Source organism: Mixophyes fleayi, chromosome 2 (genome assembly GCF_038048845.1).
Source record: "Mixophyes fleayi isolate aMixFle1 chromosome 2, aMixFle1.hap1, whole genome shotgun sequence".
NCBI lineage: Eukaryota > Metazoa > Chordata > Amphibia > Anura > Limnodynastidae > Mixophyes > Mixophyes fleayi.
Window position 1 is genome coordinate 43,897,664 of NC_134403.1, and position 16,315 is coordinate 43,913,978.

Sequence of the window (16,315 nt, forward strand, 5' to 3'; positions counted from 1 at the left end):
GATGTTGGCAGACACGAGTACATCCATCAGAAGCATAGAGAAACGGGCACCTGCTACAGGCCCGAAGAGCTACCCCTTTAGAGAGGATGGAAGACTTTACCACTCCATCGAACTTTCTGCATGTAATAGACGTTGTGACCTGCTTCAAATCTGTCTTCCGGCGCTTCAGACCTGGTCGATATCACCTGAACCTAGCATACCGCTAGGGATATTAGACGCTCGTCTACCTAATGGCCATTGCACTGCAAGTTAGATTGTACTCATCAACCCCCACACAAGCAATGAACCTGAGGCTGCAGACAAATTAATGACTTGTTTGTCCACCTGAAGGGTGGAACTGGACTATACCCCAAGAAATTCTTGCTTAAGCAGACCGGAATGAAAATGTGCTAAAGGTACCCCCTCGAACACAGACGCCCTAGTCCCCAGCAATGTCATGCACAGAAGGAAACACTTCCTGTTTGGACAAGTACAGACTCTTTTCCAGAATATAAAGGGCTTAATCCTCTGGGAGAAATAAACATAGGGCACAGAGTATCAAAATGAAATCAAACCGCAGCCGTTGGGCTAGGAGCAAGGAAGATCGAGAATCCAGCCATGTCTCTCCTGAATAAGGACAGTCAGTCGAAACTTCTGTCGAAAGTCAGGTGTCGATGGAGTCTGAAACAAAGAGTCATCTAAAATAGCACAACATATACGCCAAGAAAGTAAGAGACTAGCCAAGACGGCCATAATTCTGACAAAAAACCCTGGGCCAGAAGTTAGGTAAAAGGGAAAAACCTGAAATTGATAGTGTATATTGTGCACTGCAAATAAAAATAGACATGGAAGCCCCTGCACTATGGAAACGTGGAGGGAGACATTGTCTCTGTACAGGGATTCCAGGAACTCCATTCTTACAAGACCTGTGAGCTCTTTCTATCCGAATTGATTTTCTATTTTGTTGAAAAATCCTTTAATAAACTTAGAAACCATGGAAACAATATTTTAGATTAAAATCTTAAGTTTTATTTCATTATATCTTCACTGTGCATACTAAGAAATTGACATATTTTGTTTCTAAAACTTTATGTGGTCAGCATGGTAAACTTAATTGTTAGTGCCATAAAGTTTAACTTTCACACCCTGCACCTAATGAATGATTAGAAGTGGATTCACCAACGTTCAATGTGTGTTACCGCAAGCTGTAGTATGTGGTTTTTAGCATCATTCCTGCCCAAAAAATTACATTGTTCACTAGCCTTTTTTTTACAAGATATCAAATGCCGCTGAAAACTAGTGATCTTACCATCATAACTGAGTGGAAAACAGAAAACACACTTAAAATATTGGAAAAGGTTATTTATTAAACAACTTAACGGATTGAAAATAACACCAATCACGGAACTTCTAAAGTGAAAAGGTACTTGACCCAATTCTCACTTACTGTGGCAAAACATGCACTATTTATAGCTCCAAATTTTATTTGCTTTTGTACAGACATTTACATTTTTGGGATTTTTCCCCGGTTTTATTTTTTTTCCCATGGGCTACAAAAGCAAAGCACAGCAGGACACACCTTTCTGCTCTAAATGGAAAGTTGGGATTAAATTGCCACATTCAAGTGATCAGCTTTTCACTATTTGACAATGTGCAATAACATCTTGCTGGTTTGTACTATTTTATCCTCTGAACTATGGTTTTTATCACCTGCAGACAACCTGGCTATATTATAAAAAAAAAATATTTCTTAAATGTAATAATTAAGAATGTAGTGAATTCCTAAATATTAACAATTTAATGCCTTATATTTGACATTACACTATTATTATAAAATGCCGTTCACCGTTACCTATACAGGGCCACCGAGAGGGGGGGGGGGGGGGGGGGGGAGCGGGTACATTTTACCCGGGCTTGCCAGGGGGCCCGGGTCGGGCCTTCGCTTCTAATTTTTTTTTTTCTTCTCATCTTGCGTTGTTTTTTTTATTTATTTATTTTTTTCCGCGGGGTGGATCGTTGGTAGGGGGGAGCTGGAACGAAAAAAACAAAAAACAATACTCACGTGATCAGCGCTGCGTCCCTCCTTCCTCTCTTCTCCATTCACACTGACTGCCGGGCGTGACGTCATCATGTCAGTCAGTGAGGAGCACTGCAGCCAGGACACAGCATGAAGAAAGCAGCATGAAGACAGAAGAGAAGACAAAAAAAGAAAAGAAAGAAGCTAACAAAAGGTAAGGAAAGAAACGGGGGGAAACAGAAGGGGACACTACTATAAAGAAGAGGGAGTAAAAGAAAAAAGGGGAGAGAGTCTGATGGTAAAAGAAAAAAGGGGAGAGAAGCTCAGAATAAAATAAAAAAAAAGGGGAGAGGCACAGAGTGAAAAAAGGGGCAGAGAGGCTGAGAGTAAAAAAAAAAAAAGAGAAAGGGGGAGAGGCGCACAAAGTAAAAAAGAAGGAGGGAAAGCTGCATGGAGGGCGCAGTGTGAGCATAAGGGGGCACAGTGTAGTTGTGATGAAGGGGCACAGTAATGTGTGTGTAATGGCACAGGGGGCTTGTTGCAATGTAGTGTGTGTGAGTCAGGTGGTGGCTAATTAATGGGTGCTATTTTGTTTGTAGGGTTATGGTGAGGCAATTTAATAGTGGGGACTATTAATTTAAGATGGGGTGGTTTGGGGGCTATTGAATATGGGGGTGAGTTTGGGGAGAATGAGGTCTATTTATTAAATGTGAATAGTATTATTTTAATGTTGGAGCTGGAGGAAGGCCTAATTATTAATCGTGGGTGCTATTGATTTAACGCCCAATGTAAGGTGCAGGCCAAGACTGAACTCTTTGTGTACACACTGCATTCTTTCTATACTGCACTGTGGTGGTAGATGTCCTGAAAGTCAGGAGTGCTTGGACATATGCGACATTCCGGCGAATTGAGAGCATAGTGATTTTGATGTTAGCCACGCCCCAATGGTGCATTTGCCACGCCCCTAAATGCTTGACCACACCCCCGAAAAATTGAATTTGTTGTACCGGGGCCCTGAAATCCTCTTGGCAGCCCTGTACCTATATAAAAATATAATGTACACAGCCATTTGTGAAGTTTCACCTAACAAAAGGGGCCTCACAGTTGCCACAAAGCTTCAAATGTACATTTTCATGTTTTCTATCCAGCCAATTAAAAAAGGCATCAATTTACTATACTTCATTTTCATCAGGCCAAGACTAAATAGACTACTTGCTAATGATACAACTTTTTTTTCCATGCAAGAAACTTGGGTCTAGTAAATTGAATTTGACATGCTTACGTATAGACAAAATTTACAGTAAGTGTGTCCTGGACAGACACAGAAAATGTTTTGGATGTTTGTCTTTATCAAAACAGAGTTTTGAAATTATAAAAAACGGTTTCAAATAGAGGTATAGAGGTATAAAGAAGAGAGAGCACCGTATTTTAACTATTTTCCTTTATATTTTAATTTTTCAATCAGGACATTGACAAGACAACACTAGCTATCTGGAGGTGATATAGAACTGATGAAATAACAATTGTCATTCATAGAAGCAAATTTGGTGATTTTCAAGTGTTACTTGTAATAAACACTTACCTCATATCAGGTTGGTCTTTCAGAGTATCAACCATGCATTCGTTTTTAAAATTCACTTTTAAATCTGCAACAAGCTTGATATAAAAAAACAAACAAAAAAACAACCAATAAATAGACAATTTAAAAATAAAACCAAAATATTTAAAAAACAAAAAAACACTGGCTAAACATGCATAAAATAAGTAAAATAAGGGGCAATTCAGAACTCTACAAGTAGTTAATAAATATATCCTCCACAGGACATATCACCATCTCTCTTGACACAAAGCAAATCAGATTAGTTGTAAAGAAAAGATTTAAGATGGTCACGAATGCTGCAACATTACTGCCAATATCTAAAAGTTTGTTCGATGGAAAGAGAAAAACAACAACATCCCCTCAAACAAAAAAAACACTTAACATGTCACGCAAAATGAGAAACCAGAGCGTTAAAGGGTGGGCGTCTGAGAAACATATTTTATATATAATATTTTATAGTATAAAAATCCTATTTTCTGCCACATCTCAGCAGTAATCCATAATCCAACATGCTATAGTCACCTTAGAGGCTGGCCAGCACCTTTTGTGCGCATTAGAAAGGACCAAAAGATAGTCAGTCTTGCACACAACATGGGTCCTGCACACATACGTACACAAAACTCAGATCACGTCCAGAGAGCAAAACCTCGTCCTCCGAAGACTGACATTTGGTCAGGGCAGGGATGACAATGTCCTGATTGTTGTGAAACCTGGAGACCACTTTAGGGAGGAATGAGGGCTTGGTCAATCAACATGAAAAAAACAAGAAGAGGAGACCTGTCTGAAGTGGGTGCGAGCTCAGTAAGTATTCTAGCTGAAAAAAACGTCCAAAAGGAAGACAGTCAGCCACGTCAGAAACTTCAAATATGACTCTATCTGCACCGCCCTTTCCTATGGCAAACATTCCGCACTGATTAGAGCGCTCAGCACTGCTCACAGTTCTTAAACATTGATTCGAATCTTCAATTCCTCCTTTGCTCAAAGACGCTGAAAACAGGGGCGTGAAGACTGACAGCACCCCAACCCCAAAGGCTGGAATATGTTGTCACCAAAGTCCAATCCCAGATTGAAAACTGGCGACCGAGGTAGAGGTCATCCCTTTGCATCCACTCGCAGAGCCAGAGGCCTCGCCCACCATGTGGTGAAACCCTGTGGAAAAGTAACAGTGGGTGTGGGGGAAGAGATCGATCAAGTACCAACAGTCCACAATTCCCCATACCAAGGCATCCGTGGTAGACTGAAACCACTGACCAAGGTAGAGGAGAAGACCGCTCCCACCATGGCGGACCTTAGATGAGCAGCACACTCGTCACACCGAATGCTTGTCTGCCGACCTAGCAGCTCGACGCCAAGCAGACCAGGTCTGGCATCCATACTGTAAACCAAACCTGGGGGCAGACAACTGACTTCTTGAGTACTGACCCTGCAACCTGCTGGATGAGCAAAAGGAACAAAACCCGGACATCTTGGGTTTAGGAACATTAAAGAAAAGTACTCTTATCTCCTGTGTCTGACTAATAATGGTGTAAAACTCCAGCCCAATAGAACACTCCGAGAAAAAGGGAGAACTTCCAGAACCTTAAGACTCATCAGTAGCTGCCCAGTACTTAAGTCAGAGAGTCCGACAAGCCAAGACCATTGAGGCAGAGAGTCCAAGGCTGCCTCCCCCAAATAGTAAATAGCCCTATGAAACTCTTCCACCAAAGGAATGAATTTGGAACTGGGTGTTCCAGTTAACAAACCATACGAAAGCAGTTCTGTCGGGCTTAAGGAGGTACCTGCCGTCATAAAAATGGACTAAAGGACACCCTCAACCTTACAGGCCGCACCGTCCTTAAGAGTGGTCACGTTGGGAATAGGGATAGTTGTGACCTTAGCCAACCACACAACAGGAGCATCCATGGAAGAGCTTCCCATTTAGCAAGAACTTCAGGGGTAAACGGATAACATTACTGTAGACGATGGGACACCTGGAACTTCCAATCCGGTGACGACCAGAGCTCACCCAACAGATCCTCCAACTGTAGGGAAGTGGGAAAGGAAAATAAACTATTCAACCAACCGTGCAAACAGAGAAGACTCCTCAGACTCAGGGACTGCTGCTTCCGGAATGTCCAGCACCTGGCACACAGCCTGTACAAATCCACCATACCTGATGGTCAGAAGAAATTCCTCTCTAAAAGAGTTCTCCACATCAGACTTGACATCCAATGTAGCTGCTGCTTAGTGACAGCCTGCGGTGACTGTGGCCAGCTCCTTGTAGGTGTTCAGCAGTGGGGGGAATCATCGGAGGAACCTTCAGTCCCTTGCTCAAAGCAACACACATCCGTATCGTGCTGTGAGCTGCCGATTCACAGGTGCAGCATGCAGCCGCCGATGTGGCCCCAATAACACGAGGCAAAGTCTCCAAGTAAAACACAATAAATGTTAAAATAAAAACTAAAACAGGAGCTGCTTAGCAGCCCCAAAGTGTCCTACACCCTGGACACTAAACTTAAACTTAGGGTTAACAGGAAAGGGGATATAGAGGAGGAGGAGCTGGAATCAGGTGTAAACTTTCGTAAAGTACCCATACACCTATCCCCTACACTACTCCCCAATGAACCCCTGTGTCCTCCATGAGGATGCAGGAGAAATAACAAACTCCTTGCTGACCCGACTAGCTGGGGACAGAAAATGACAGAGGAAGAGGAGTAGCTGGCTGTTATACTCTCTCTCATGGGGGTGGTTCTGTTTTACCGGCGTATAGCTAAACAAAACGGAAGCTAACCCACAGGCTGTCAGCCAGGAGTGAACAAGAAAAATGGATATCCAGGCAAGAAACTTCACTTCTGCAGAGTCAAGCGTTTGAAAGGGAGGGTGTTGTAAAGCCTTCAACACCAAATTCAACACCTGTATCAGAAAACCCTTCTCCATTAAAATGGGAACACTAGGATGGCAAAGTTGCCGCTCCAGTGTCATGGGGTACACCATTATCACAGTCAGATGAGTCTCAGTGCTTACTAACATGTCTCCTGTAGCTTGTTAAAAGCACAGAGCCAACCTTTTCATAGAAGCACCAGCTCTGCACAAATCTACCAGGGACTGTTTTACCACAGGGGGACTATACTGTGGTTTCTCAGTTTGGTGCAAACCAGGTGTCACACGCTGCTCATTCGGCTTTCATAGACCAAGACTAAGACAATCACAGGTGTTTCATTTACAGACTTCAAACCTCTAGTACTGATCTGCGCAAGTGCAGACTGATTACCTGTCCATTTCTAATCGGATTCCTATTGGTTCCTGTGTTTGCTCCAGACTTGAAAAGGCACTTCCTCCCTTTACTCTGGGCCTGTTGATCAAGTTACCTGTCTGGATTAGGTCTCTACCTATTCTATGAGCTCTCATCTGGATCGTCAGTGCCTCTGCTGTATCGTTACTCCGCGGTCTGTACCGCTCAAGCTGCACCTGTTTCCACTGTGTTGTTACTCCACAGGCTATACCGCTAAAGCTGCAACTACCTTTACTGTGTGCTACACCATGGACTAACTCGCTTCAGCTGCACCCGTCTCTGCTGTGTTACTACGCTACAGGTTTTACCACTCAAGCTGCATCTACCTTTGCTGTGTTGCTATATCTCGGGCTATACTGCTCCAGCTGCACCTGTTTCTACTGTGTTGCTACTCTACGGGCTATACTGCTCTAACTGCAACTACCTCAGCTGTGTGCTACTCTGTGAGTTAAACCACTCAAGCTGCAACCACCGTCGTTGTGTGCTACATCACAGGCTATACCGCTCAAGCTGCAAACCATCTCTACTGTGTGTCACGCCTCGGGCTATACTGCTCCAGCCGCATCTGCCTTCGCTGTATCGTTGACCCTGGAACAGGACTGTTTAAACCACACCTGACTGTCAGCTGGCTCCTTCAAGTCATCTCTCGGAGCCGTTCTATCCAGCTTCATCTGTTCTGCATTTGTCACGCCGGCTCAGTGGCATTACAGGTCCTATAACCAAGCTGCTTGCTGTCCTCTTTCCTGGCTGAACTGTTCAAGTATCATTGAAAGTATTAAGGCACTATTGGTATCGGGCCTCTGCCGCATATACTGTGTATCTACGGCTACCAGGACGGTTAAACTCTCCTTTGATGTCTGCTGTACTATTGCGATACCATACCCTTGTGCCTCATTCTTTCCACCCTATTGCTGGACTGTTCATTCAAAGCCATATCCATTTACTCATTGATTATTCATATTGCCTATGACATTGCCGGTGGCTCCGCCCACCTTGTACCACGTTTCTAGTGTATATTCATCTACCAAGACTTTCCTGTATATTCATTCAGTCATCATTAAACCGCTGATTGTACTTTTATCCTGCATCTGTCATCTGTTTGAACCTCGGGGTACCATTACCACTTACCAGTGTATAGTTAGACTCTCCCTGAGGATCCGTTCTCACAACATCACTGAACGGATCCAGAGTCCAGGATACCAAACCGTGACACCAGGCCAGGCTTTCTAACAAAAATTTGGGGAGGGTACATGCTGCACATTGCTTTTATCTTTTTTTGTTTATTACACAGGGCACTGTGTGTGGGTAGTGTTTTGTCTCATGCCCCTGAACAATCCATTGCGTCTGTTAACAAAAAGACTTGTGTTGGTAAACAGTGAAAACCACTACAGGTCTACTGTCCCTGTGTTAAATAGAACTGGCACTCATCTCAACCACCATAGGCTGTGCTGCCTTAAGTAATAAGCAAGATTGGGACCTCTGTAGTGGCAACTTGCCAGCCAAGAGATCCAAGAATAATGGACAGTACAAACTACCTGACCATTTTATTTAAGAGTAAAAATAAAAACACATCATTTTAAAATATATAAAATATATAATTTTAAAATAATTCCAGAGAACCTCCTTCACCACTTCATTAGATATAACATATTTCATCTTGATCCATCGTAGTCCAAATCAGTTAAAATAACTCAACTATACACTTCATAATATAGATGGATTGTACACACAGCGAGATATATGTTCATCCAGGTGCACCTTAAAAGAACCACCAAACCCAATCTAAAAATGGCTTATGAAAAAGCCTGATGAGCAACACTAAATTATGTATATTCGTTTCAAAATCTTGCTAATTAAATTAATAAACTTGTAATTGTGACGGAAGAAGAAAAAAAGAAAAAAAAAACACTGCAGTCGCCCTTTTAACAGAAAACAGCTGATAAAATAAAGTAAACTCTACCATCTACACAGCAAATCTAAAAATTTCACATTCTATAAAGGATATGGGGTGTATTTTAGATTTTTATTAGTAGTTGTTTTACATGAGATTACATGTACCATGTTTTTGTTTTTTTGGGGCGAGTGAAAATTATGAAGAATCTACAGCTATATGCCAGAGCTGTCATATGAGAAGTTTGTATATTGATATATATATTGTATATTTGATATTTTGTATATTAGATTAATGCTTTGTATTACATAATTTGTAAATGTCAGATTGATAACACCAATAAAAATGACATAACCAAAATTCCTCGGGCTAAATATACACCAATAAATACCAAATGGAACCTATGTAACCTGAGTGAAGCACCCAAGTATACTGCAGTTCTAGTGGAAGTTGAGCACACTGAAGACTTTGAAGCATCACCTTCGCCAGAGGGTGGTTAGTTGTAAAGCCTTCTTTATGCATTTTGGGGGAGTTAAAAACAAATACAATTTACACTAAAGCACCTTTAAAAAAAAAGTCAAATCACTACTTGCAGAATTTAGAATACACAGCTGGAAAAATGCCAGGAAACAGCTAGCCAATTAACCTGTATTACTGATGGCACCTAATTTTAGGAGATATTTCTATTGGCTCCTAAGATTTTACAGACCGGTTCCTGAATTCTACATTAATTTGTTAAATATGGTTTTCATCCATTTTTGATGAAAACCAATGATAAAATGCACATTTTGCACTATTCACATTTTCATGATGATCTATTCCAAGTGCAGCATGGTGCATTTTTTACTTTCTATTAAAAGTTCCCAATGATTCAAGTACATGAAGTCCAGATTAATTCATGATATACCCACATGCAATGTGTGTGTTCTCTTGAAACGCGAAGCTCCTGAGGCGCTAGCTTGAAAAGAAATTATCTTGGGAAGGACGCAATGATTACTTACCTGATTAAGGTCACAGTACACAGTCAGTAACGGTGACCGCTTCAAAGCTTCTGCAAATTCAACTCTAGTTTTCAAACATTTTTTCTGCTCTTCTATTTTCTTCACAGCGTTTGCTATATCTGATGTGTATATTTCACTTACTGATCTTAACTCTTGAAGTAAATTTGACTTCCTAAGGATGGCAAAAAATGTTTATTGCACATAACATCCTTTTTCAACTAAAAAGGCTGACCATTTCTGGACATCCTCATAGCTCTGCTGCACTGGTGAAAATGACCACAAAATTTAAGTTATGTAAAAGGATTTTATGGCCCAATATTAATAAACAAATCATAATCACTACTAATAACCGCACACAATGTGTGATTGATATTCTATGCCATACATTCAGAAATATGACTATATTAAAGATATTGTTATACACCCACTACCTCTCTAAGTCTTCCCACAATAACCCATTGTTTAATTCCATCCACACTTTCATTTGTGCTATTTACTATACCTTATGTAGTTCTCTACTCCCTTAAATAATATCAACCTTTACGTAATAACTTACTGACGTTGCTGTATGAAAAGTGTACATGCTATGGATAACACATAATCACATTGAAAATATATATGTATAAAATATGTTTTACTCAAACAATAACTTTGCAACATATTTAACAAGCTTACACACTGTACATATAAAATAACTGTTCAGCATAGAAAATACAATACAATTCATCTGAATCTAGTGCGGCGGTTCCTAAACTGTGCGCCGCGGCTCCCAGGTGTGCCGAGGGCCAGCCATAGAAACAAGAAAGAAAACAGACACTTACCAATCCGCCGGGCGCCGGGACCCAGCAGCCTCCTCTCTCCCGCAGCTGTCACTGAATATCGACGTCAGTGACAGCTGCGGGAGACACTAGGCTGCTGAGTCCCGGCACCCGGCGGATTGGCAAGTGTCTGTTTTCTTTCTTTTTTCTATGGCTGGCGCCTGGCGGAGTGAGAGGGATCGTGGAAGAGGAGGGGGGCAGCGAGACAGAGGGCAGAGGAGGAGGACAGCGAGACAGAGGGCAGAGGAGGAGGACAGCGAGACAGAGGGCAGAGGAGGAGGACAGCGAGACAGAGGGCAGAGGAGGAGGACAGCGAGACAGAGGGCAGAGGAGGAGGACAGCGAGACAGAGGGCAGAGGAGGAGGACAGCGAGACAGAGGGCAGAGGAGGAGGACAGCGAGACAGAGGGCAGAGGAGGAGGACAGCGAGACAGAGGGCAGAGGAGGGGGACAGCGAGACAGAGGGCAGAGGAGGGGGACAGCGAGGCAGAGGAGGGGGACAGCGTGGCAGAGGAGGGGGACAGCGTGGCAGAGGGCAGAGGAGGGGGACAGCGTGGCAGAGGAGGGGGACAGCGTGGCAGAGGAGGGGGACAGCGTGGCAGAGGAGGGGGACAGCGTGGCAGAGGAGGGGGACAGCGTGGCAGAGGAGGGGGACAGCGTGGCAGAGGAGGGGGACAGCGTGGCAGAGGAGGGGGGCAGCGTGGCAGAGGAGGGGGGCAGCGTGGCAGAGGAGGGGGACAGCGTGGCAGAGGAGGGGGACAGCGTGGCAGAGGAGGGGGACAGCGTGGCAGAGGAGGGGGACAGCGTGGCAGAGGAGGGGGACAGCGTGGCAGAGGAGGGGGACAGCGTGGCAGAGGGCAGAGGAGGAGGACAGCGTGGCAGAGGGCAGAGGAGGAGGACAGCGTGGCAGAGGGCAGAGGAGGAGGACAGCGTGGCAGAGGGCAGAGGAGGGGGACAGCGTGGCAGAGGAGGGGGACAGCGTGGCAGAGGAGGGGGACAGCGTGGCAGAGGAGGGGGACAGCGTGGCAGAGGAGGGGGACAGCGTGGCAGAGGGCAGAGGAGGGGGACAGCGTGGCAGAGGAGGGGGACAGCGTGGCAGAGGAGGGGGACAGCGTGGCAGAGGAGGGGGACAGCGTGGCAGAGGAGGGGGACAGCGTGGCAGAGGAGGGGGACAGCGTGGCAGAGGAGGGGGACAGCGTGGCAGAGGAGGGGGACAGCGTGGCAGAGGAGGGGGACAGCGTGGCAGAGGGCAGAGGAGGGGGACAGCGTGGCAGAGGAGGGGGACAGCGTGGCAGAGGGCAGAGGAGGGGGACAGCGTGAGAGAGGGTAGTGTGCCTGGATGCAGAGGGGGCAGTGTGCCTGGATGCAGAGGGGGCAGAGTGCCTGGATGCAGAGGGGGCAGAGTGTCTGGATGCAGAGGGGGCAGAGTGTCTGGATGCAGAGGGGGCAGAGTGTCTGGATGCAGAGGGGGCAGAGTGTCTGGATGCAGAGGGGGCAGAGTGTCTGGATGCAGAGGGGGCAGAGTGTCTGGATGCAGAGGGGGCAGAGTGTCTGGATGCAGAGGAGCATTTTTGCATACAACTAAATAAGTATTTCTGTTGTACCTAAATACCTTTTACAATTTTTTGACCCAACTACTTCTAAAACAGGACTGCTCAGTAATTATTTTGGAGGGGTGCCTTGAAAAAATTTGGAGACTCTAAGGGTGTCGCGAACTTCAAAAGTTTGGGAACCACTGCTCTAGTGTCTAACTTCTATTACTGATCTCTTTTCGAGTTTCCCATCTTTTTATGTGTACGTTTCCTATGTAACATTCCTTCCTATTTATTATCTCAATCTAACATCAACATTATACTTCCCATATAGCATCTTCTTTCCCATGTGTATAATAATTCCATTATCACTCATCGCTATCACAGAATCCAATACTACTCCCATATATCAATATCTCAATCATAATCAAATCATTCCCATGTTTGTCCTCCATTACAACCCCCATGTTCCCATTACAACATATTTCAGCAGTCCCATATATCTCTGTGTAGTCCAATATATCATATGCTTGCCATAGCAATATTCCATAGTGGGGCAGAGGGAAAGAAAGAAGGAGATGGAAAGAAGGAAGGAGAGGGAAAAAGAGCAAAAAGGAAAGGAGGGATAAAAAAAGCTTTTGGCTTCTGCCTTTATTAAAAAGTACTTTTGTTGCGATCTTGGTTCATTTTCAGCTTTACATGGCCTATTTCTATAAAGCTGCCAGCAAACCAGTAGCTTGTAGAATCACTGTCTGGATATAGAGGATTTTAACCCATCTTACACCTAAATGTAATTTGATACTATGAGCAACAAAACTCGCCTCATCTGAAATCTTTAGCTCCAAATGGGGTATAATCTCTACTGAACAAGAGATCTCAGTGTACACAAACACACACATTTAAGATATGGTCGAAAACAAAATTAGAATTGCTGAAATATACTTTTCTTTAAGAGATTGAAGTTTATTGGGAGAGAACATTGATTAGTTAAAAAAAAAAAAAAAAGATAAGTAGCACAAAACTACCCACCTGCTACGAAGAGCAAGAGAAAGTTTTTCAAACTCCTCCTGTATCAAATCCGATACACTATCCTCTATCAGCTTATTTCTTGTATCCAGTTTTTTCAATGTCTGATTTTAAAGGAAGGAAAAAGGACAAAACAGTAGTTTTATAATAGAAATCCAATTTACAGTTGGAAATGTACTCATGTATTCCCAATATCTAAAGCAGTGCTTTAAACCTTGTTTACAAATTAAACATCAGCTCATGAATTAATATATAAATTGTAAAAAACTAAATATATTTAGAAGTATTGTTTCTCTAGACATATCACATACATTATATTTTTATTTAATAACATTTAAGATTGTATTATGTTATTACCTTGGACAATTTTGTGACACTAATAATAAAATGTGAAATTTTTAATAAACAACTCCTGAACTAGCCAGTATGGGCTAGTTATAAAGAACGGTAGTAAATGGTCCTTCTTAACCCCTTTACATATAGGGTGATGGAGAAAGTTCTATTCCAAACCAGCCACAGCAAGAAAAAGCACATAGCTCTGCTTTCCTGGTACAAGAGGGGGTCAGGCTAATTAACTGGTACCCAACAAAGGACCATAGCGCAATGGGCACTTTAACAATGACTCAGAGGAGTAAGTCTTGTGCAACAAGTAATCTAGCTGAGAGATTAAGGACATAGCTAGTTTCATAAGCCCTACCTAACTTCATATTTAGACTCACATGTGATTTTGATCTGCACATCCCATCCATGTGACTCATCAAGAGTAATACATAGACATTTTAAGAATCTAATATTTTACATAGATGAGGTACCAGGACAAGCTATCTTCAAGAGTTCTTCATACTGGCAGGTGACCTAAAGATCATACAGTTTGTCTTGTTAGTGTTAAGAACAAGTCTGTTTTCGTTAACAAGCAATGAATATTTGTGTGAAGAGTGTTGTTTATACCAGCGTCGTTTTTAGAGGTGCAATAAATGAAAAGGTCATCGGTGAAGAGTAGACACACCCACTTTAGTGCTGGGAGCAATAGGTCATTGATGAAAATTGTGAAAAGCAAGGAATAACGTACCGATTCCCCTTGTCACTCAAAAATGAATGGGGAATAAGATGGTGCAGAGATGAAAAAGAAGACTTTTGTACTTACGTTAAATCTCTTTCTCTAAATCCATCTGGGAGACACTGCTACTATGACGGTTGTATGTGGGGAGCCTGGGAGTTGGCACTTAACAAGTTAAATTTGTTTATACTTGCTGACTGAACTCCTCCCCTCTGCAACCCCTCCTAGCCTCAGTGTAATACAAAAGCTCCAAGAAAGGGAAGTCAAACAACCAAGACCAGTCAATAGAAGAGCATAAGGTTGGGAACGCAGAGTCCCTCAGATGGATTCAGAGAAAGAGATTTAACGCAAGTACAAAAATATTCTTTTCTCATTCATATTATCTGGGGGACACTGCTACCATGGGGACTTTCTAAAACAGCCCCTTGAAGGGAGGGAATGCTCTGATAATCCCACACGCAACACTGCGGCCAAAAAACAGCGGTCGTAGGGACAACGGTAACTAGGTTACCCATGTGAATAGCAGACAAAGTACTATATCAATCTTCGGCTGAGGTGATGCACCGAAACACCCATGAGTGCAGCCAAGTCCACCCCCACGGAGTGGGTGGAATGGACACCAAAAACAGAACCTGCAATGCCTGTCGGACAGAATACAGAAACTCCTGGCGATGGTCTGCCGAGCCACCAGCCTTTCCCAATTTCAGCATAAACCCAATCTAGTGAAAGCCAGACTTCCTACATCTGGACGACCACTGTGCATAAAATGGAGGACACGACCCAATTGGCAAGAGAAAACGGTGAGATAAGGTCCCAAGAGGCCACTACCTCCTGAAATACCAGAACAGAATCTCTAGTTTGAATTGAACCTTTTTAAAGCCTCATAAGCTGAATAAGGGAGCTGTGTGCCACAGCCCTGACAGAACGGATAGGAAAATTAGGTATACAGTCAAGTGGCCCCCGGCCTCATACCTTAAACCAAGGACCTTATAAAGAAACTCCCCTCCACGTGGAAACCACACTTCAGCTGAACCAGAAGTTGTTAGTGAAGAAGAACATAGTATCAGGCCTCCTCCTGGAGCCACTACAGAAACCGTGGAGGTGTGGACCGAGCTCCTAAACAGGGGGGACACACATCTCTCCCATTCACGAATCTATGTCTTTACAGAGGAAGTCCAAGAAAATGAACAAATACCGGATCTGTCAGGAACTGATCCGAAGACTCACCTGCAATCTTCTGCGGAAAGGGAGGACCACGAATGGAGGCCCTGCATGCCCTATGGCACTGTGGTAGCCACAGGCTTCCTGGCCTACTCAATGGGTGGCCACTATTCTGATTGAGAATCTCTGCAACCGTCAGAAGCCAGCCATAACAATCCTGATCTCCAGTCCATGGGCCACCATCGATGTCAAAATTTACCCAGGGCCAAGGCCCTGTCTTTCTAGAGCTGCTCCTGTAAGGGGCACTCATTTAAGGAGGGCCTCCTAATGATATGAGTTTGAAATATTAGCATCTGGACTACCCAGTTGAGAGTGAAAACCAATCATTTGCTTACCAGACCTCCCAGAAGAAGTAGGATGTAACCTCCCTTCAGGGAGCATCACAAAGTAGGATACCATTCCCTAAGAAACCTCCTGTTTGTGAAGCAATAGAGGACAATGCGAAGAAACTCAGTCTGTCCCTCAGAACACACTCTGTCCAAAGACCGTGGCCTAGGTATCCAAAACGATTTCCAGAAGAGCATTCTCGGTGAGGGAACCAAGTGGAATGGAGAAAGATAGAACTATCACTCCTGTAGACACATACCCTGAAACTCGGGTAGGAAGCGGTTATGGTATGCAGGATGAACCTGCCTTGATAATGTCATCCAGTGCTGACAAAGACCAGCCAAGGTACAGATAGGCGTCTACCACCACCATGGTCTCTATAAGACCCTTACTCACATGAAAGGCCAGACTTGAGAAGCGAAGGTCCTGCTGTAGATGGGAAAGAGGTTGAAATCCAGACGGAGCTATAAAGATGTACGCATTTCTCCTAATGCTGCAAGCTAGGGACTCCTGTGGTTCATGCCTGTTCTCACCTACAGATACAGACCTCACTTGGAAGTAAACCATTCTATGAAG

The 16,315-nt window shown here is 43.7% G+C and overlaps 1 protein-coding gene across 3 annotated transcripts in view; it reads right to left on the reverse strand.

The window, feature by feature from the left end:
• RNF17 (ring finger protein 17) overlaps positions 1-16,315 on the reverse strand; it is a 187,592-nt gene that overhangs the window by 113,856 nt on the left and 57,421 nt on the right. For all 3 annotated transcript variants that reach the window (XM_075198887.1, XM_075198885.1, XM_075198886.1), the window contains 3 exons: positions 13,138-13,238; positions 9,760-9,931; positions 3,579-3,652 (listed from right to left, as the gene is read on the reverse strand). In XM_075198887.1, coding sequence (XP_075054988.1) covers positions 3,579-3,652; positions 9,760-9,931; positions 13,138-13,238 — 347 coding nt within the window. The remainder of the gene's footprint in view (positions 1-3,578; positions 3,653-9,759; positions 9,932-13,137; positions 13,239-16,315) is intronic.